General features: G+C 37.1%; 1 protein-coding gene across 3 annotated transcripts in view; it reads right to left on the bottom strand.

Moving 5' to 3' along the window:
- The window catches only part of MNAT1 (MNAT1 component of CDK activating kinase), a 232,655-nt gene that overhangs the window by 127,269 nt on the left and 86,662 nt on the right, over positions 1-18,724 (bottom strand). For all 3 annotated transcript variants that reach the window (XR_004961492.1, XM_036278045.1, XM_036278054.1), the window contains exons 4-5: positions 18,094-18,197; positions 4,175-4,315 (exon numbers count right to left, since the gene is read on the bottom strand). Coding sequence is in view for 2 of the 3 variants with exons in the window: in XM_036278045.1 (XP_036133938.1) it covers positions 4,175-4,315; positions 18,094-18,197 (245 nt within the window). In the remaining variant the exon portion in view is untranslated. The remainder of the gene's footprint in view (positions 1-4,174; positions 4,316-18,093; positions 18,198-18,724) is intronic.

The raw sequence follows: 18,724 nt of genomic DNA, 5'->3' as shown, positions 1-18,724 counted from the left end.
GATGCTTTAAATAGGCTGTGGCCCAAATTATCTCTTAAAAGCTATTACTATTGCCTGGCCGGTTTGGCTTTGCAGTTAGAGCGTCAGCCCACAGACCAATGAGTCACCGGTTCAATTCTGGCCAAGGGCATATACCTTAGTTGTGATTCATTCCGGGCCCTGGTTGGGGTTGTGCGGGAGGCAGCCACTTGATGTGTCTCTTTCACGATGATGTTTCACTCTTGTCTCTCTTCCTCTCTCCCACTTCCACTCTATCTGAACAAAAATGGAAAAATGTCCTTGGGTGAGGATTTAAAAAATAAAAAAAGCTATTACTATCTTTTCATATGTAAAAACCCAACAGATAAAAAACTAATTTCCTTCCCTTAAAAGTTAAAACATTGCTTCCCAATTTACACTCTAAAAGTGAACTCAAATGCTCTTGCATACCTGGTATTTACTCTTAAAAACTAAAGGTTCTTACGTAAAAGTAAGACAATGTGTTCGCTTCAAAACCCTGCTAATCAATACTTTGGCCTGGTTTCACTATTACATAAAAGGACCTAACTATTAAAATGTCTTAGTAAAACAGCTGAAATGTAATAAAAATAAACATTCTAGGAATCTAAAACTAATTTTGGTATACTAAAATTGATACCATGGTATACAATTTACCTCAAATCTGCTTTATTCCACTTTAGCACTCAAAACTTTACAGGCTGAAAATCTTTGTGAATGTTAAACTAGAATTAAGCAGGAGCTCTAACAACAACAACAAAAATCTATAGATTTAAATAAACTATGAGAAACACACACCCTGTTGGGAATACATAAAATGCAGATTCAGCCTTTCACATTATTTCATTCTTTTTAGCTTTCCATTTTACCTTGAAAGGTTCCCTAACCTACATTAATTGCCTAAAGGTACCTTGTTTAATACTTAAAGAAATTTTAATAAGACTGCCTGTAATACTCATTAAAAGCTTTATAATGACCTTTTTTTAAAAGATTATTTTAACCGACTTTCAGCAAGCCATCTGGCAAACAATATTTCTAATAAAAATCAGCTACTGCATTTGACAGCAATATTAGCTCATACAAAATTTCAGACATAAACTGAAGAGAATTTTCAAATAGAAATATAAAAAGATTTACTAAGTCAGGACCTGCTTTAAAATCTTTTTCCAAAGTGTTAAAAAAAAAAAAAAAAAAAAAAAACACCTGAATTTACAGTTAGGATTAAATAAATGGACTTTTTAGGCAACATTATGGTAAATACTAAGCCATAAACATTAATACCACAACATTAAAATCCTGTCATCTACAGTATAATGTAATGCCAATGCTTTACAAAAGGTTAAAAAGTGACTTTTAGCACAAGGACTAAACCCCCCAAAAAAGGAGGAAAAGTTCTAATAAGTAGTATTTGTTGCCTAAATTAGATCCAGAAAATAACCCTAAAATTTAAGCTTCTAGACATAATTACAAATGCCAATGCTATCTTTTTCTATAAAATGTAACTCCTTAACATACAGAGAAAAAGAAATACAATGTATTATTTTACGTAATAAGGATTTAGGAGGATAAAACAAAATTTAATGAATTATTTCAATTAGTCAATAAGGACTAAATGTATTGACATTTAACAAAAAAATAATAATAAACATTCAAAAATTAAAGTAACAAAGAATCTTTAAAAATAAATTTTAAAATGGAACCCAGAAATTCAAACTTCTTTGGTATTCTAAACCAATGTGATGTAATTAATTGTTCTAATGAATATAGTAAATTGCTGAGGATTATTTAACCACCATGTTACATGATCTAAACAGTGAAGAAAGTATGTGCAGTAATGACTTGCAGGTGAAGAAAACAGGAAGTGGGGGGTGGTCCTCACAAAAACCAATATTAACTCCAGATTATACACAATGTACAACACTTGCAGTTTCACATCTTGTTTCATGCCCCACTGAATTAAAGGGAAGCTTCATGCCAATAGCAGCTCAATGAGGCAGCAAAAGTTAATACTTTGAGGACTAAAGGAATACACAAGTGTAATTACTATGCAAAGCTAGCTAACCTCAAAATAAAATCTAAAAACTCTTTATATTAGATGAAACACTTTTAGAATGATAAAGTGTATTTTCATCTTATGTCTAAATTCTGCATTTGTAATTAATTCAATTGACTGTAGAGAGGAGAACCATTATCAAAGACAAGTGTGTTCCTCTTTGTATAAAATGATGAGGGAAAGAACCTTTCAATAAATAATTACAGCCCTGGCCAGTTTGGCTCAGCGGTTAGAGCAACAGCCTGTGGTTCAGAGAGACCCGGGTTCGGTTCCCACTAGGGGCATGTACCACGGTTGCAGTTTGTCCCTGGCCCTGGTTGGGTCGTGCGGGTTGGCAGCCACTCGATGTGTCCCTTTCACGTCGATGTTTCTCTCTTTCTCTTCCTCCCACTCTATCTACACAAAAAATGGAAAAATGTCCTCGGGTAAGGATAAAAAAATAAATAAATAATTATAACTTCAATATTTACTAGTTGATTAAAGGTTTTAATTTCTCAAAAAATATATGCCCACAAAAACTGTAAAACATGTATCATTTCTTTTTTTTTTTTTTTTTTTTTTTTTTTTTAATCCTCACCCGAGGATATTTTTCCATTTTTTGTACAGATAGAGTGGGAGGGAGGGAGAGGAAGGGAGAGACAGACAGAAACATCGACGTGAAGGGACACATCGAGTGGCTGCCACCCGCACGACCAACCAGGGCCGGGGACAAACTGCAACCGAAGTACGTGCCCTTAGCGGGAACCGAACCCGGGTCTCTCCGGACCGCAGGCCGACGCTCTAACCGCTGAGCCAAACTGGCCAGGGCTCATTTCTTTTTTTTTTAATTTTATTTTTGTTACAGATGTTTCTCCTTTTTTAGTAAAACACGTATCATTTCACATGTTACAGCCTTATGCTACTTAATAGTTTCAAGAAAAATCAATAGTTGCTGAGAAAAACATCATATTCTATTCTATATGCCACTGTCCTTACTTTTAGAGTCAATTTACAATGCACTGAAAGTACATAGTGTTTATAAGCATTTTATGTTTAAGCCTTATTAATGCCCTTATCCTTACTTTTCCTGTACTTTCTCACCTACCTCTAACTTATATAATCTTGCTTTTTCTTTTTATTCTTGGTTAGCAAAAGCGCAGTAGAAAAATATACACATACACATTTACTCAACCATACAATAACAAACAGTATATCAACTAAACTGAGGAGTTAAATGTTTTATCACCTCATAAAAATTAATTATATGGACAGAAAGAGAAAGGGAAGAATACAAAAGACATTCCTAGAGAGGATGATTTTCTAGTTGTGAGTCTATCAATATCACACTGGGTTTGCCCTGGCCGTTTTGGCTCAGCGCCTGCGGTACAGAGAGACCCAGGTTCGGTTCCCGCTAAGGGCATGTACCTCGGTTGCAGTTTGTCCCCGGCCCTGGTTGGTTGTGCGGGTGGCAGCCCTTCGATGCGTCCCTTCACATCGATGTTTCTCTCTCTCTCTCTTCCTCTCTCTCCCTCCTGCTCTATCTGAACAAAAAATGGAAAAGTGTCCTCGGGTGAGGATAAAAAATAAATAAAAATAAAAATATCACACTGGGTTAAAAGCAACAGATAATATAAGAAATCTATGAAACACTTCATAAACTTTTAGTTATTATTATTGCTGCTATCTAACAATGTCAACTACTCAGGAGCTAATTGCTGGAAAACACCAATAACTTGCAAAACATCACCATTTCTTTTCATTCTTTTTCATGCAAAAATATGAAATATAGTTCTCATAGAGTAACTATAAACTTCAGCATGGAGTCAAAACAACTGAAACTGAACCAGTTATTAGAAAACCAGTATTAATCAGGGGGAAGAAATGCTCTGAAAACAATGTGTTTTAGTCAGTAAGCTCAAAAATATGTAAACAATTTATTAACAGTACACTGGATTATGTCAGCTATATTACTCTCACTTCTGAAAATAAAATGGATATTCACAAAATTTTTTTAAAAAATAATCAAAGTTAAATACACCAGCATAACTGCAGAAATGCTATTTAAATGCCATTATCCAGCATAATAAAGAAGACAAACCTTGAAGACTAATGATTTTTTTCATCACAATTAGCATTGGTACGTACCAGTTCATCTAAAAGAGTCTGCTTATTCTTTCTTTTTCGAATCTGCTGCAGTTGTTCTTCTTTTTGTATAAACAGTCTTCTTTGTTCATTTTCCTGTCGTTCTACCTCTAAAGCTTCTTCTAATTCCTCTTGTTCCCGAGTCTAAAACAGAAACATTTATATATGTATGGTACAGAATAAATTTAGTAACCAACATCAATCCTATACCACATTCTGATTCTTTCTTTTTTGGAAGCATTAAACACATTAGTCACTTATTGTTTAATAGTGTAGGAATTACACTTTGAAAGAACTAATATTCATTTTGTCTCATGTGGACATGTTACCATTAAAGAGAATGACATCTAGCACTAAACAAACATCTAAACAAAGTATATTGAGCCCAGTTGCAAAACTGCAGGGACTGTGCTTAACAATGGGTTAATTAATTTATAATGATTAGAGACAGTTTCAAGCATTCATTTTAGGGGATTTAACAAGGAAGACAAAAGAAGAAACACAACTGCAAACACATTATCTCCATACAGAACTATTGATTGAAATAGTCCATTTAAAAGACCTGATTGCCCTGGCCAGTTTGGCTCAGCGGTTAGAGCGTCGACCTGCAGTCCCGAGAGGCCGGGGTTCGGTTCCCGCTAAGGTCGCGTACCTCGGTTGCAGTTTGTCCCCGGCCCTGGTTGGTTGTGTGGGTGGCAGCCACTCGATGTGTCCCTTTCACATCGGTGTTTCTCTCTCTCTCTGTGTTCCTGTCTCTCCCTCCCACTCTACCTGAACAAAAAAGGAAAAATGTCCTCGGGTGAGGATAAATAAAAATAAAAAAAAAATGAAAGACCTGATTATTTAATAGCAACAATTTCTAAAACACATAAGATAATGAAAACTTATCACAGTACTTCGCTTCTTTCTCCCAAGCTAAAATAAATCTTTATGATGTTACAGTTCCAAAAAGTATTCATTAAGCTAAGTTTTTTTGAATGCAGTTATTTTCTAACACAGGTATATAAATGTCAAGAGCCCCCTTTATGGACTGAAAAATTCTCAATTCAAAGTTAATATGTACACAGAATTAACTACAGTTCTACTCATTCCCCTTTTACAAAGTTCTTCAGAAATATTAAATACTTCCAGGTTCTGAAATCTATTTCCAACTCTAACTCATACTTAAACACAGTATTACACCAAGTCTTTGCTCTTTAAGTCTTATGAATAAAAAATACAGTAAAATCTGAATGGCTTTATTTTAAAACCTTGACTCTTGCTCTTAAAAATGTTGTAGTGCTTTTTGTTTTAATTCAACAGAACATAAAGAATTCATGGCACCTGAAGGCAAATATAGAATAGGGGGAGAGAGCATAAATAGGCTTAGGGATCACTGATATAATATAGAAATTAACAGAGACCTCAGACAAAAGCGTGTTTTTATGTAAAATAGTATTTAAAACACTCTTTTGGATATTTTTATTTCATATATTACACCCCCCCCCCCAAAAAACAAATTTCTCATGCAAAAAGATGTTTTACTTAAAATTCAAACTTAGTATATCCAAAATTAAGTTTAGCATCTGGTCTCCCAAAGCTGATCATCCTCCTATATTCTTTATTTCTGCTGAATGCACACCTATATCTCAGTTAACTCTAGCTTAAACCTCAAAGTTTCTTTATTCATACCTCTCCCTACCCTGTCATTCCCCTTAAATTAAATCAGTCACTAAGTTCTATTAGCACCTCTCTCTATAATTGTACAAACCTTTCCTCCTTTAATACGGAGACTGCTACTCTAACTCAGACCCCCAGTGGAGAAGAGAATTCAAACTTGATCTACAAAAATTAATAGGAATAAATGTAAAAAGTTAGGATTCGAGGCTAAGGTATAAGGGCTGGAAAAGTGAACTACTTGATTTGGAAATCCATAAGCAGAAAAAGATGACCTTCATAATAAAGTAGTGAAATAAGCAATTAAGTATGACAAGTGTTAGAGAAGTATACACAGGGTATAGTGGGAATAGAATTGATAGAGTGGTAACTCTCTTTGTGATGACAAGTAGAATCAGAAAAGATTTCATACAGTGTTGTGGGTTGAATGTGTTCCCCAAAAATGTATGTTGAAGTTTTTCTTTTCCCCCCAGCTAAAAATGTCTTTATTTTTTTCAGAGTGCCTCACAGTAGAAATCAAATCATCTTCTTCAAATATCTTACTCTTAGTCACCAAGTCCTGCCAGGACTAGTTTCAAAAGACTAGCTATAATTTTCGATTTGTGGGATTTCTGAAAGGCATGTGGCCACTCTCCTGGACTGTTTGTACATCTTCCTCTCTTGTTTTTTAAGTGGCCTTTTAGAGTGATGCATGCTTTTGACAGGTCAAAAGAGTCACAAAAATAGACTGTGAAAACACCTCCAGGAGTAGATTAGAAATGATGCTGTGAGTGATTAGAACAAGAATGAATCCAGTTTATTGGGAATTCCAGAAGCATCCCAGTTTCACTCCAGTGCATAGATAAGAGCTCAGAGAGGCCTCGGAAAATTGAGAAGAGAACAATCTATATTTAAGAGCGCCCCTGCATCAAATGTCAACCACTTTGAGGTTCATCATCATCATTTTTCCCAGGCAGAAAGCTGAGAACACCCCCTGCCAATTTCTACTACTGAAATCATTTTTGTTTGTTTGTCCATTTATTTTGTTCTTTAGATTCCACATATAAGTGAAATCATATGGTATTTGTCTTTCTCTGACACATTTCACTGAGCATAATACCCTCTAGGTCCATCTATGCTGTCACAAAAGGTAAAATTTCATTCTTCTTTATGGCCAAGTAGTATTCTGCTGTGTATGTGTACAACAGCACTTTTATCCACTCATCTACTGACAGGCACTTGGGTTGCTTCCATATCTTGGCTATTGTAATTAATCATGCAATGAACACAAAGGTGCATATATTCTTTCAAACTAGTTTTTTTGGGTTCTTTGGATATGCTCCCAGAAGTGAACTCACTGGGTCATAAAGCAATTCCATTTTTAATTTGTTGAGGAACCTCCACACTTTTTCATAGTGCTTGCACCAGTCTGCATTCTCACCTATAGTGCACTAGGGTTCCCCTGGTACCTGCAAATGTGATCTTATTTGGACACAGGGACTTTGCAGATGGAAACAAGTTAAGGTCAACTGGAAATGTAGACATGCAGTACAGAAAGCCATGGGAAGACAGAGGCAGAGATCAGAGTGGTGGCCAAAGCTTGCTGGCAACCACCAGAAGCTAAAAGAGGCAAAAAAGGATGCTTCCCTAGAGGTTTCAGGGTCCTGATGACACCTTGATTCCAGACTTCTAGCCTCCAGAACTGTGAGAGAATAAATTCCTGTTGCTATAAGTCACCCAGTTCATGGTAATGTTACAGCAGCCCTAGGAAACTAATAGATGTAGGATGAGCTAAGACTTCAAATAGTGGGTATTTACCCCTACTGGAGAGTGGAATGACATTTTGACAGAAAAAAAACAAAGGTGCAAAGGATATGAATCAAGATGGAATGATGTGCTGGCCAGTGTGGCTCAGTGGTAGAGGATCAACCCACACATTAAAGGATTGCAGGTTCGATTCCTGGTCAAGGGCATGTACTTGAGTGACAGGTTCAATCCCCAGCCCTGGTCAGGGTGTGTGCAGGAGGCAACCAATCAATGTTTCTCTCTCCCATCAATGTTTCTCTCTCTTTCTCTCTCCCTCCCTGGATGCTTGCTATGGCCAAGTCATGAAGTATAGGTATGAGGAAAAACTCTAGATAAAGCTGGACAGGCAAGCAGAGAGCAGAACACGGAAGGTCTATCATACCATACTAAGGGAATTTGTGCCATACTAAGCCAACTGGAAAGAATTAAGGAAATTTAAAATTTAGAAAGATGACTAGAAACAGATACAGATCAGTGGGGTTCAAGACTAAAGACAGGGCCTGGCTGGTACAGCTCAGTGGATTAAACATCATCCCATGGACTGAGAGGACCTGGTTTGATTCCCGCTCAGGGCACATGCCCAGATTGTGAGCTCAATCCCCAGTAAAGGATGTGCAGAAGGCAGTTGATCAATGTATCTCTCTCACATGGATGTGTCTGTCTCTCTCTCCCTTTCTCTGTCTCTAAAAAATCAATAAAAACATATTTTTTAAAAAGACTAAAGACAGGAAGACTAATTAGAAAAATATTTCAATAACCCAAGTAAGAAATTATGAGGACCCAAATAAGGCAATAATAATAGAATCAGAAGAGGAACCAGGTCTGAAAAATGATAAGGAGAGACCGCCAACAGTACATGAAGACTGAGCGTTATGCCTTGAACAATTGGATAAAGGACATAATAAAAAAAATAAGTGACCATGAAGATTAAAATGTTAATGTTCAGTTCTAGAATGCTGAATTACAAGTGCTTATAATATATGCAGGAAGAAATGTCTATTAATCATTTATAGATATATAAGCCTATTACATAATAATTCCAGGAGCCCAGGAGAACATTAATGGGCTGCAGAAATATTTGAGAGCAACCAGCATAAAGGGGTAATCATAAAGAGAAACACTAAGAGGAATCTGTGTTTAAGAGACAAGGAGGAAAGAGAAGTCTATGAAAAGTATGAAAGAGAAAGGTGAGAACAGTAGCAAAAGGAGAGCGAAGTGGTCCACAAAAGTTAAGGAAAAGTTTCAACACCAAGAGAAAAGTCTGCAACAAACACTGACTACAGGCCAAATGAGATTCAGACCAATAAAGAGTCTATCAGCTTTGGCAATGAGGAACTGGTAGGCTCAATTTTATCACTGCAGTAGAATATGTGAGTATTTTGTACATAGTAGGTAGGCCTCAATAAATATTGGTTGGCTAGCTAGCTGATTGAATAACTGGGAAAATAACCACCATTAAAAATCCAGGGGGATGGGCCCAGCCAGTGTGGCTCAGTGGTTGAGCATCAACCCATGCACCAAGAGGTAGCCGGTTTGATTCCCGGTCAGGGCACATGGCCAGGTTGTGGGCCAAATCCCAAGTGGGGGCACGCAGGAAATGGCCAATCATGATCTCTCTCATTGATGTTTCTATCTCTCTCTTCTTCTCCCTTCCTCTTTCTCTAAAATCAATACAGAAAAAAAATTTTTTTAAAGAAAGACTTAAGTCTCTGTGTTCTTCCTAATAGCATTACCTTACCCAATCAACTTTCCTAGTATTCACTTCCCACACTTCATATGTATCAGTAGAACTTGCTATTGTAAATTCAAAATATTTCTTTAATTCATCCTTACTTCTACATTCCTGTTTAAGTCACCTCTGAACTCACCTAATGACTGCAATAACTTCCTGAACTCCAGGCTTAATCCCCTCAAATTCAACCTCCACAAAACCGCTAAACCTATTCTAATAAGGACAATACCTTCTTATCACCTTGCTGAAAACCCTTGAATGACAATCATCAAGTCAGGTTCTTATAACATTATTCTAAGGAATCCTGGGAAGTACCTAATAAAATGCCTTAAGGTACACTACAGCAGAGATTGAACAGATGAGAAGCCAGCCTATCTCTCTTGCCATTATCTCTTCAACCAAAGTATTCTGAGCAAGCTTTCATTTGGGAAAAAAAAAGGTTCACCTGGAACATAGAAACAACTGGTCCATATAAACCCAAATTGCTTTTCACAATACATAAGGTCTTAAGTGACCTAGGCCCTTTCTACTTCTCCAACTTCAACTCTCTCTATTGAATTTTGGCAAGAGAAAACTATGTACAACTCTCAGAACTCTCCGTGATATCAATGCTTTCTTGCCTTTGGCTCATGATTTCTTTCTGCCTGGAACTTCCTGGTGGCAGCCTCCCTATTCTCACCCCTGTCCCATCTTCTTCATCTTACTAAATTCTACTTGTCCTTCAAGGTTCCATATAAGTATGATCTTGCCTGGAATACCTTTCCCAATTTTCCCAGAACAGGCTAGGTGTCCATCCTCTATACTCCCATAATAACAAGCACACAACACTTTCCATGTGCTTAGGACATATTGAAGTTACCTGATCCCTAGGAACTGGGGTTCTTATTCATGTTTATATACTATATCCTTAGCAGATGTTCAACAAACGTTTATTGAACTAAATATTTTTGTGCTAAATTGACATTCTAATGCAGCAATCTCTCCTGCTCATGTGAATCCAGAAAAGTAATAGTAAAAATTAAGCTAATTTTCACTAAAACTGTTTCAAGATTTAAACACCTTTATTCAGTTTCTCATGCTCACATTGATTAATGTTAGGTGACAGCTCTGTGAAACAAGATCTCCTTAGCAGAAAACTCAATAACAGTTTCTCTATGACAGAAATGGGTCATTTTGAGCCCAATCATGCAAGAGATTGTTTTTTTCTTTTCTTCTTTGATACAATTCTGATGCTTCTGGAACAGTGAGACTTCGACATTCACAGAAACACTAAAGGCAAGTTTCTACCTCAGTTTAGTAAAAAGACATCAGCCATGTAAGTTGCTCCATGCCGCAGAGACCACTGGGGGTTCTATCCAAAGATACCATAATTACTTAAATACGTTAACTAGCACCATGTTTAAAAACTTAGTCCTATGTACATTTGTCCCAATACCAAATACACAGATAAGTATCAGAATGGTCAATTAATAGATTATAATAAATTACTGACCACAATCAGTTACAACATATCTAGGTGCCAAAATATAATAAGAACTGAAGCAGTCCAAATAATCTCACTGTAACATGAATAATATACCGTAGTTATTTTATTCAATAACTTATCATTATAAAGTTTTCAGATATTAGAAATTCCTACTTTAAAACAATAAACCAGACTAAAATTAGGTTATTCTTTCACTGCAACTTTCAGTATTGTTTCCTACCTTAAAACTATGACTGACAAAAAGCATTCACTTGAACAACCTTCCACTATTGAGTTAAAGAGAGCTAATACAAGTTACCTAGGAATACCTATTTTGAATGTATCTTCTGATGCACCCAGTAAAGGCTACTGTGCAAAGACAGTAACACTTTATCATCTTTTTAAAGGAGCCAAGCAGGGTATGAATGGAATTAAAATACACTGTGAATTCCATGAGAGCTTTATGGCAGCAAAAGAAGTGCCTAAATGGTACACTTTCAGACTATAAGGAGGAAGTCCTCAAAATCCACGATAAAAATACAAGCTATGTGATCCAAATATACTTGTATCATTTTTACCAATGATTACAAATTCCTAACTATCCCAAAATAATTACCTCTACTATCCCCCAAAACTAGAAAGCCAAGTTGTACTAAAGTAATAGAAGCTAAGAGATTCCAAAATGGCAGTGGAGTGAATGGAAGCTACACAGACCATCTCCGAGGACCAAACTGGAATTACAATGAAAATTAAGACAAATTGTCAGGAAAAGGCAACAGAAAAGCAGCTTGGAGGAACACATAACCAGGAACACTGACTCAATCCTGGTAGGACTGCGGAGTCGCGGGAAGGGGCTGGGAGCCCTCAGACAGCAGCGGCCTTAGCTGTGAGCAGAGCCCGCAGGTTAAACTCCAAAGCGGCTCCACAGTGCAGAGCCAGGACAGACGCTAAAATAGCCGCTGCCACGGACCTTGGGCTCCAGCAGAGGGAGGGTGGACTGGACTGGAACTGTGTGGGGACACTTGGGATTTAGAGGGAGCTCAGAGCTTTTGCTGAGTAGCCCCCACACAGGAGGGTGGGGGTGGTCATCTTACTCCTTCCCAGGTCTCTGGGAAGAGGCAGTGGCCCCTCCCTCAGAGATTCAACCCCACCTGGTGGCCACTAAAATGCAAATTGAGGCCCATTAACAACCAGCATCTGCACAACCCTCGGGGAAATCCCCTTATGCTGAACACCTGAGGGAGTTTTTCATTCAACTGAGAAGCCAAGGCTCTTCAAGTAACCACTAATGATAGCCTCCAGGCAAAAAGGTAGAGGATAACTATACCATTCCTGGGCTAGCAACTCTAACCAGGGAAGTAAGACTTGACAGTGGTGTTTAACATGGGTCCTCCCTCCCTCATCCAAACCCAGGAGAGGGAGCAACAAACAACAGAATACCAACACCCACAAGGAAAATTTGGCAGGCTCCAAAGCCCGCTGTGATAGCCAAAATGGTGAAACACAGAAACAAAAGCCAAATGAAAAAACAAGAGTCCTCTACTGAAGATGAGATAAATGAGGTGCAGTTAAGCAAGTTAACAGAACAAGAATTCAGAGCCATGATCTTGAGGAAGCTCAACAGCATGTGTAAGAACATGAGCACCATGAGTAAAGACATAGCAATGTTGAAAATCAACCAGTTGGAAATGAAAAACCACCAAGAAAAATGAAGAATGACATACCAGAAATAAAGAACCCATTGGAAGGTCTAAATAGCAGAGTAGAGGAAGCTGAGGACTAGATCAGTGAATTAGAAGACAGGGTAGAAAAAAATCAACCAATCAGAAAATGAAAAGGAAAAAACAATGAAAAACCAGAAAGACAGCTTAAGAGAACTATGGGACAACTGGAAATGTAATGATATTTGCATCACAGGAGTCCCCGGAGAAGAAAATGAGCAAGGGTTACAGAATATATTTGAAGAAATAGTGACAGAAAACTTCCCTAATTTGGTGAAGAAAGAAGGCATTCAAGTTCAAGAAGCACAGAGAGCCCCAAGTAAGAACCCAGAAAGGCCCACATCAAGACACATAGTAATTAAAATGCCAAAAATTAAAGACAAAGAGAGAATCCTAAAAGCAGCAAGAGATAAGCAACAGGTGACCCACAAAGGAACCCCCATAAGTCTGTTAGCTAACTTCTCAACAGAAACACTACAGGCCAGAAGGGAATGGCATGAGGTAATCAAGTTCATGAAAAACAAAGATCTGAATCAAACACTACTCTACCCAGCAAGGCTATCATTCAAAATACAAGGTCAAATAAACATCTTCCCAGACAGAAAAAGGCTAAGGGAATACATTAGCACCAAACCATCACTGTAAGAAATGTTAAAAGGACTACTGTAATTAGCAGGAGAAATAGGAAGAAAAATAGAACCACACTAAACAAAAACGGCAATAAATGAGTACATATCAATAATCACCCTAAATGCAAATGGACTAAATGCTCCGATAAAAAGACACAGAGTAGCTGATTGGATAAGAAAGCATGACTCATCTATATGTTGTTTTCAAAGACCCACCTCACAACAAAAGACTCACACAGGTTGAAAGTGAAGGGATGGAAAAAATCTTCCAAGCAAACGGAAAGAAAAAAAAAGCTGGGGTACCAATACTCATATCTGATAAAATAGATTTCAAAATAAAGGCCATAACTAGAGACAAAGAAGGCCACAACATAATATTGAAAGGATCTGTCCAACAGGACGATATAACTTTGATAAACATATGCACCCAATATAAGAGCACCAAAATACATTAAAAATCTTCTGGAAAACTTCAAAGGGAAAATCAGTAGCAATACAATCATAGCAGGGGACTTCAACACCCCGCTGACATCACTGGATAGATCCTCCAGACAAAAAATTAACAAGGAAACAGAAACTCTAAATGAAGCACTAGACCAAATGAATTTAACAAATAACTACAGAGAATTACACGCCAAAACTGCAGAATTCACATTCTTCTCAAGTGCACATGGGAAATTCTCAAAGAGAGTCCACATGTTAGAACACAAACTAAGTCTCTACAAGTTCAACAAGGCTGAAATCATATCAAGCATCTTCTCAGATCACAATGGCATGAAACTAGAAATCAATTGCAACAAAAACAAGCAAAGACATTTGAACACATGGAGGCTAAACAGCATGTTATTAAACAATGAATGGGTTACCATGGAGATCAACAAAGAAATTAAAAACTTCCTAGAAACCAATGAAATTGAACAGACCACTACACAAAATCTATGGGATTCAGTGAAAGGGGTTCTGAGAGGGAAGTTCATAGCACTACAGGCCTACCTCAAAAAAGAAGAAAAATCTCTCATAGACTATCTAACCTCACAACTTAAAAAACTAGAAAGCAAACAAAAAGAAAACCCCAGAGCAAGTAATAGGAAGGAAATAGCAAAGATCAGAGCAGAAATAAATGACATAGAGTCCAAAAAAACAATTCAAAGGATCAATGAAAAAAGGAGTTGGTTTTTTGAAAAAATAAACAAGACTGATGTACCCTTAGCTAGACTCACCAAGAAACAAAGAGAGAGAATCCAAATACACAAAATCAGAAATGAAAGAGGAGAAGTAACACTGACACACAAAAATACAAAAGATCATTAACAACAAATATGGACAATTACATGGCAACAAATTCAACAATCTAAGCGACACGGACAAATTGCTAGAAACACATAGTCTCCCAAAACTGGACCAGGAAGACATAGAAAACTTGAACAGACCAATTACAACAAAAGAAATTGAAGAGGTAATCAAGACTCTCCCAGCAAACAAAAGTCCCGGCCTGGATGGCTTCACAGGGGAGTTTTACCAAACATTCAAAACAGAACTAACACCCATTCTCCTCAAACTATTTCAAAAAATTCAAGAAGAAGGAAGACTTCCAAACTCGATTATGAGGCCAGCATAATTCTAATTCCAAAACCAAAAAAAAAGATACTACAAAGAAAGAAAACTATAGGCCAATATCCCTGATGAAAACAGACGCCAAAATCCTGAACAAAATACTAGCAAATCGGATCCAGCAACACATCAAAAAAATTATTCACCATGACCAAGTGGGATTCATCCCAGGGATGCAAGGCTGGTACAATATTCGCAAATCAATAAACGTGATACACCACATAAATAAAATGAAGAATAAAAACCACATGACCATATCAATAGATGCCGAAAAAGCCTTCGACAAAATCCAGCATCCATTTCTGATAAAAATGCTCAGCAATATGGGAATAGAGTGATCATATCTCAACATAAAAAAGGCCATATATGAAAGCCTACAGCCAACATCATACTCAATTGGCAAAAACTAAAAGCATTTCCCTTAAGAACAGGACCAAGACAAGGATGTCCACTTTTGCCACTCTTATTTAACATAGTACTGGAAGTCTTAGCCACAGCAATCACAAAAGAAGAAAAAAATCAAAAGGATCCAAATTGGAAAGGAGGAAGTGAAACTGTCATTATTCGCAGATGACATGATACTATACGTAGAAAACCCCAAAGACTTCATCAAAACCTACTAGACTTAATAAATAAATTTGGGAAAGTAGCAGGATACAAAATTAATGTCAAGAAATCAATGGCATTCTTATACACCAATGATGAACTCACAGAAAGAGAAACTAAAAAAACAATCCCATTTACCATTGCGGCAAAAAAATTAAGATACCTAGGAATAAACTTAACCAAAGAAATAAAGAACCTATTTGCAGAAAACTACAGGTCACTGAAAAAAGAAATAGAGGAAGATATAAAAAAGTGGAAGTACATACCTTGTTCATGGATTGGAAGAATTAACATCATTAAAATGTCCATATTACCCAAAGCAATCTATAGATTCAATGCAATCCCCATCAAAATACTAGCGACACACTTCACAGAACTAGAACAAATACTCCAAAAATTCATATGGAACCAAAAAAACCTTGAATAGCCACAGCAATCTTGAAAAAGAAGATCAAAGTAGGAGGGATCACATTACCAGATTTCAGGTTATACTACAAAGCCACTGTAATCAAAACAGCCTGGTACTGGCACAAGAACAGGCATATAGACCAGTGGAACAGAACGAAGAACCCAGAAATGGACCCAAGGCAATATGCTCAATTAATATTTGACAAAGGTGGCAAGAGCATACAGTGGAGTAAAGACAGCCTCTTTAATAAATGGTGTTGGGAAAAGTGGACAGCTACATGCAAAAAAATGAAACTAGACCATCAACTTACACGCTACAGAAGAATAAACGCAAAATGGATAAAAGACTTAAATGTGACTCATGAATCCATAAAAATCCTAGAACAAACTGGAGGCAAAAAAATTTCAGACATCATATGCAGCAGAATTTTCACTGATACATCACCTAAGGAAACAGAAACAAAGGAGAAAATGAACATATGGGACCACACCAAACTCAAAAGCTTCTGCACAGCAAAAGAAACAACCACCAAAATGGAAAGGCAACCCACTGCATGGGAGAGCATAATTCCCAGTGATACATCAGATAAGGGGTTAATTTCCAATATATATAGAGTTCTCATACAACTCAACAAAAGGAAGACAAAAAAAAACAATTAAAAAATGGGCAGAGGAACTAAATACTAGACACTTCTCCAAACAGGACATACAAATGGCCAAGAGACATATGAAGAAATGCTCAACATCACTAATCATCAGAGAAATGCAAATTAAAACAACAATGAGGTATCACCTCATACCTGTCAGTATGGCCGCCATCAACAAATCATCAAACCACAAGTGTTGGTGAGGGTGTGGAGAAAAGGGGACTCTAGTACACTGCTGGTGGGAATGCAGACTGGTGCAGCCACTATGGAAAACACTATGGTGTTACCTCAGAAAATTAAAAATTGAACTTCCATTTGACCCAGTGATCCCACTTCTAGGAATATACCCTAAGAAGCCTGAAACACCAATCAGAAAGAATATATGTACCCCCATGTTTATAGCAGCACTATATACAATAGCTAAGATCTGGAAACAGCCCAAGTGTCTATCAGTAGACGAATGGATAAAAAAGCAGTGGTACATATACACAATGGAGTACTATGCAGCTGTAAGAAGGAAAGATCTTTTTTTTTTTTTTTTTTTTTTTTATCCTCACCCGAGGATATTTTTCCATTTTTTTGTACAGATAGAGTGGGAGGGAGAGAGAGAGAGAGAAACATGGACGTGAAGGGCCACATCGAGTGGCTGCCACCCGCACGACCAACCAGGGCCGGGGACAAACTGCAACCGAAGTACATGCCCTTAGCGGGAACCGAACCCGGGTCTCTCCAGACCGCAGGCCGACGCTCTAACCGCTGAGCCAAACTGGCCAGGGCGAAGGAAAGATCTCTTATCCTTTGAGACTACATGGAGGGACCTGAAAAGTATTATCCTAAGCGAAACAAGCCAAACAGAGAAAGACAAGTATCATATGATCTCACTTATATGTGGAATATAATGAACATAACAGTGTGAGGAATGGGGTATTCCCAGAGATGTGGAAGTGGGGTACAAACTGACAATCCCCAGAAGAGGGATTGGTGGGGGAGAGATAAACCACAGAACTTATATGCATGTGTACATGAACAATGAACATGGACAACAAAGCTGGGGACAGGGCAGGGAGAGGGGAGAGTGGGGGAATCAGTAGGGAGAAAAGGAGAAACATCTGTAACAGAAATAAATTAATTAATTTAAAAATAAATAAATAAATAAAAATAAAAGAATGTCATAGTCATCAACTAACATTGGGTGGATGAGAAGAGAAAAGGGAAAAAGAGAAAAAATATGCATAAATATTAAATCATTATTTGTAATACCAAGGAAAAATGAAGGGGGAATCCCTAAATCTCCACAAGAAAAAGAGACTGACTAAATAATTATAGCGTATGCATACAATAAAGTGATATTCAGCTGTGAACTAAAAAGAAAAAAAGAAATAGAAGCTAAACTGTTATATAAGCTAGACAATTAAATCTCTGCATGCATACAATTGTTTTTTCCTTTAAAGAATACATTTTAATAATGCCATTAAAGTTGTTTTTGCTACAATAATGTGTGCTTCCTACTTATATGCCTATATACATTTATCAGTATTTCTAGCCTAAATTTCAGCTAAATTCTTTGTAAGCATTACTTTTTGAGAATGATAGCTTTTTTAAAGATAATGTAGAAGCATTCATTTCTAAAACAAAAGAACAAGAAAATATTTAGCAACTAACCAGCTTTAATTTATTTTTCTGAATGACGTCTTTGTTTTCCTTTTGGTATATCTCCATCTTCTTTTTGGTGTTGTCCAAATCCACATTGTTGGTCAAGTTGAAAACTATATCAGAAAGGAAACAATGACATGAAATATATTTTTAACATAAATCTTGAATAGGTGACAATCAAGTATTTATCATAGTGACTTAATTCATCAGGTTGTCATTCCTTTACAGCTCTATCTGTATCCTTTTACCTACTACCTATTTTAAAGACTAGCTCTAATTCAGCAATTATGTTTTCTGGGCCAAATATAAGAGAAGTGTCAGACTATCACAAAATATGTGTGTGTCATAATCATAGTAAATTTGATTTTTGACCCAGCCAGTGTGGCTCACTGGTTGTGCATAAACCCATGCACCAAAAGGTTGCCAGTTAAATTCCCGGTCAGGGCACATGGCCCGGTTGTGGGCCCAATCCTCAGTGGGGGGAATACAGGAGGCAGCCAATTAAAGTTCTCTCTCATTGATGTTTTATGTCTCTCTCCCTCTCCCTCTCTCTCTAAAATCACTAAAGAAAAAATATTTGTTTTTAAATTTTGATTTTTGTAGTCCCCACTCTAACTTTAAAAAACATATAAAAGAATAC

The sequence above is a fragment of the Molossus molossus genome, unplaced genomic scaffold (genome assembly GCF_014108415.1).
Source record: "Molossus molossus isolate mMolMol1 unplaced genomic scaffold, mMolMol1.p scaffold_m16_p_1, whole genome shotgun sequence".
NCBI lineage: Eukaryota > Metazoa > Chordata > Mammalia > Chiroptera > Molossidae > Molossus > Molossus molossus.
Note: the sequence above shows the minus strand (reverse complement) of the source record. Positions and strands in the feature narration are given on the sequence as shown.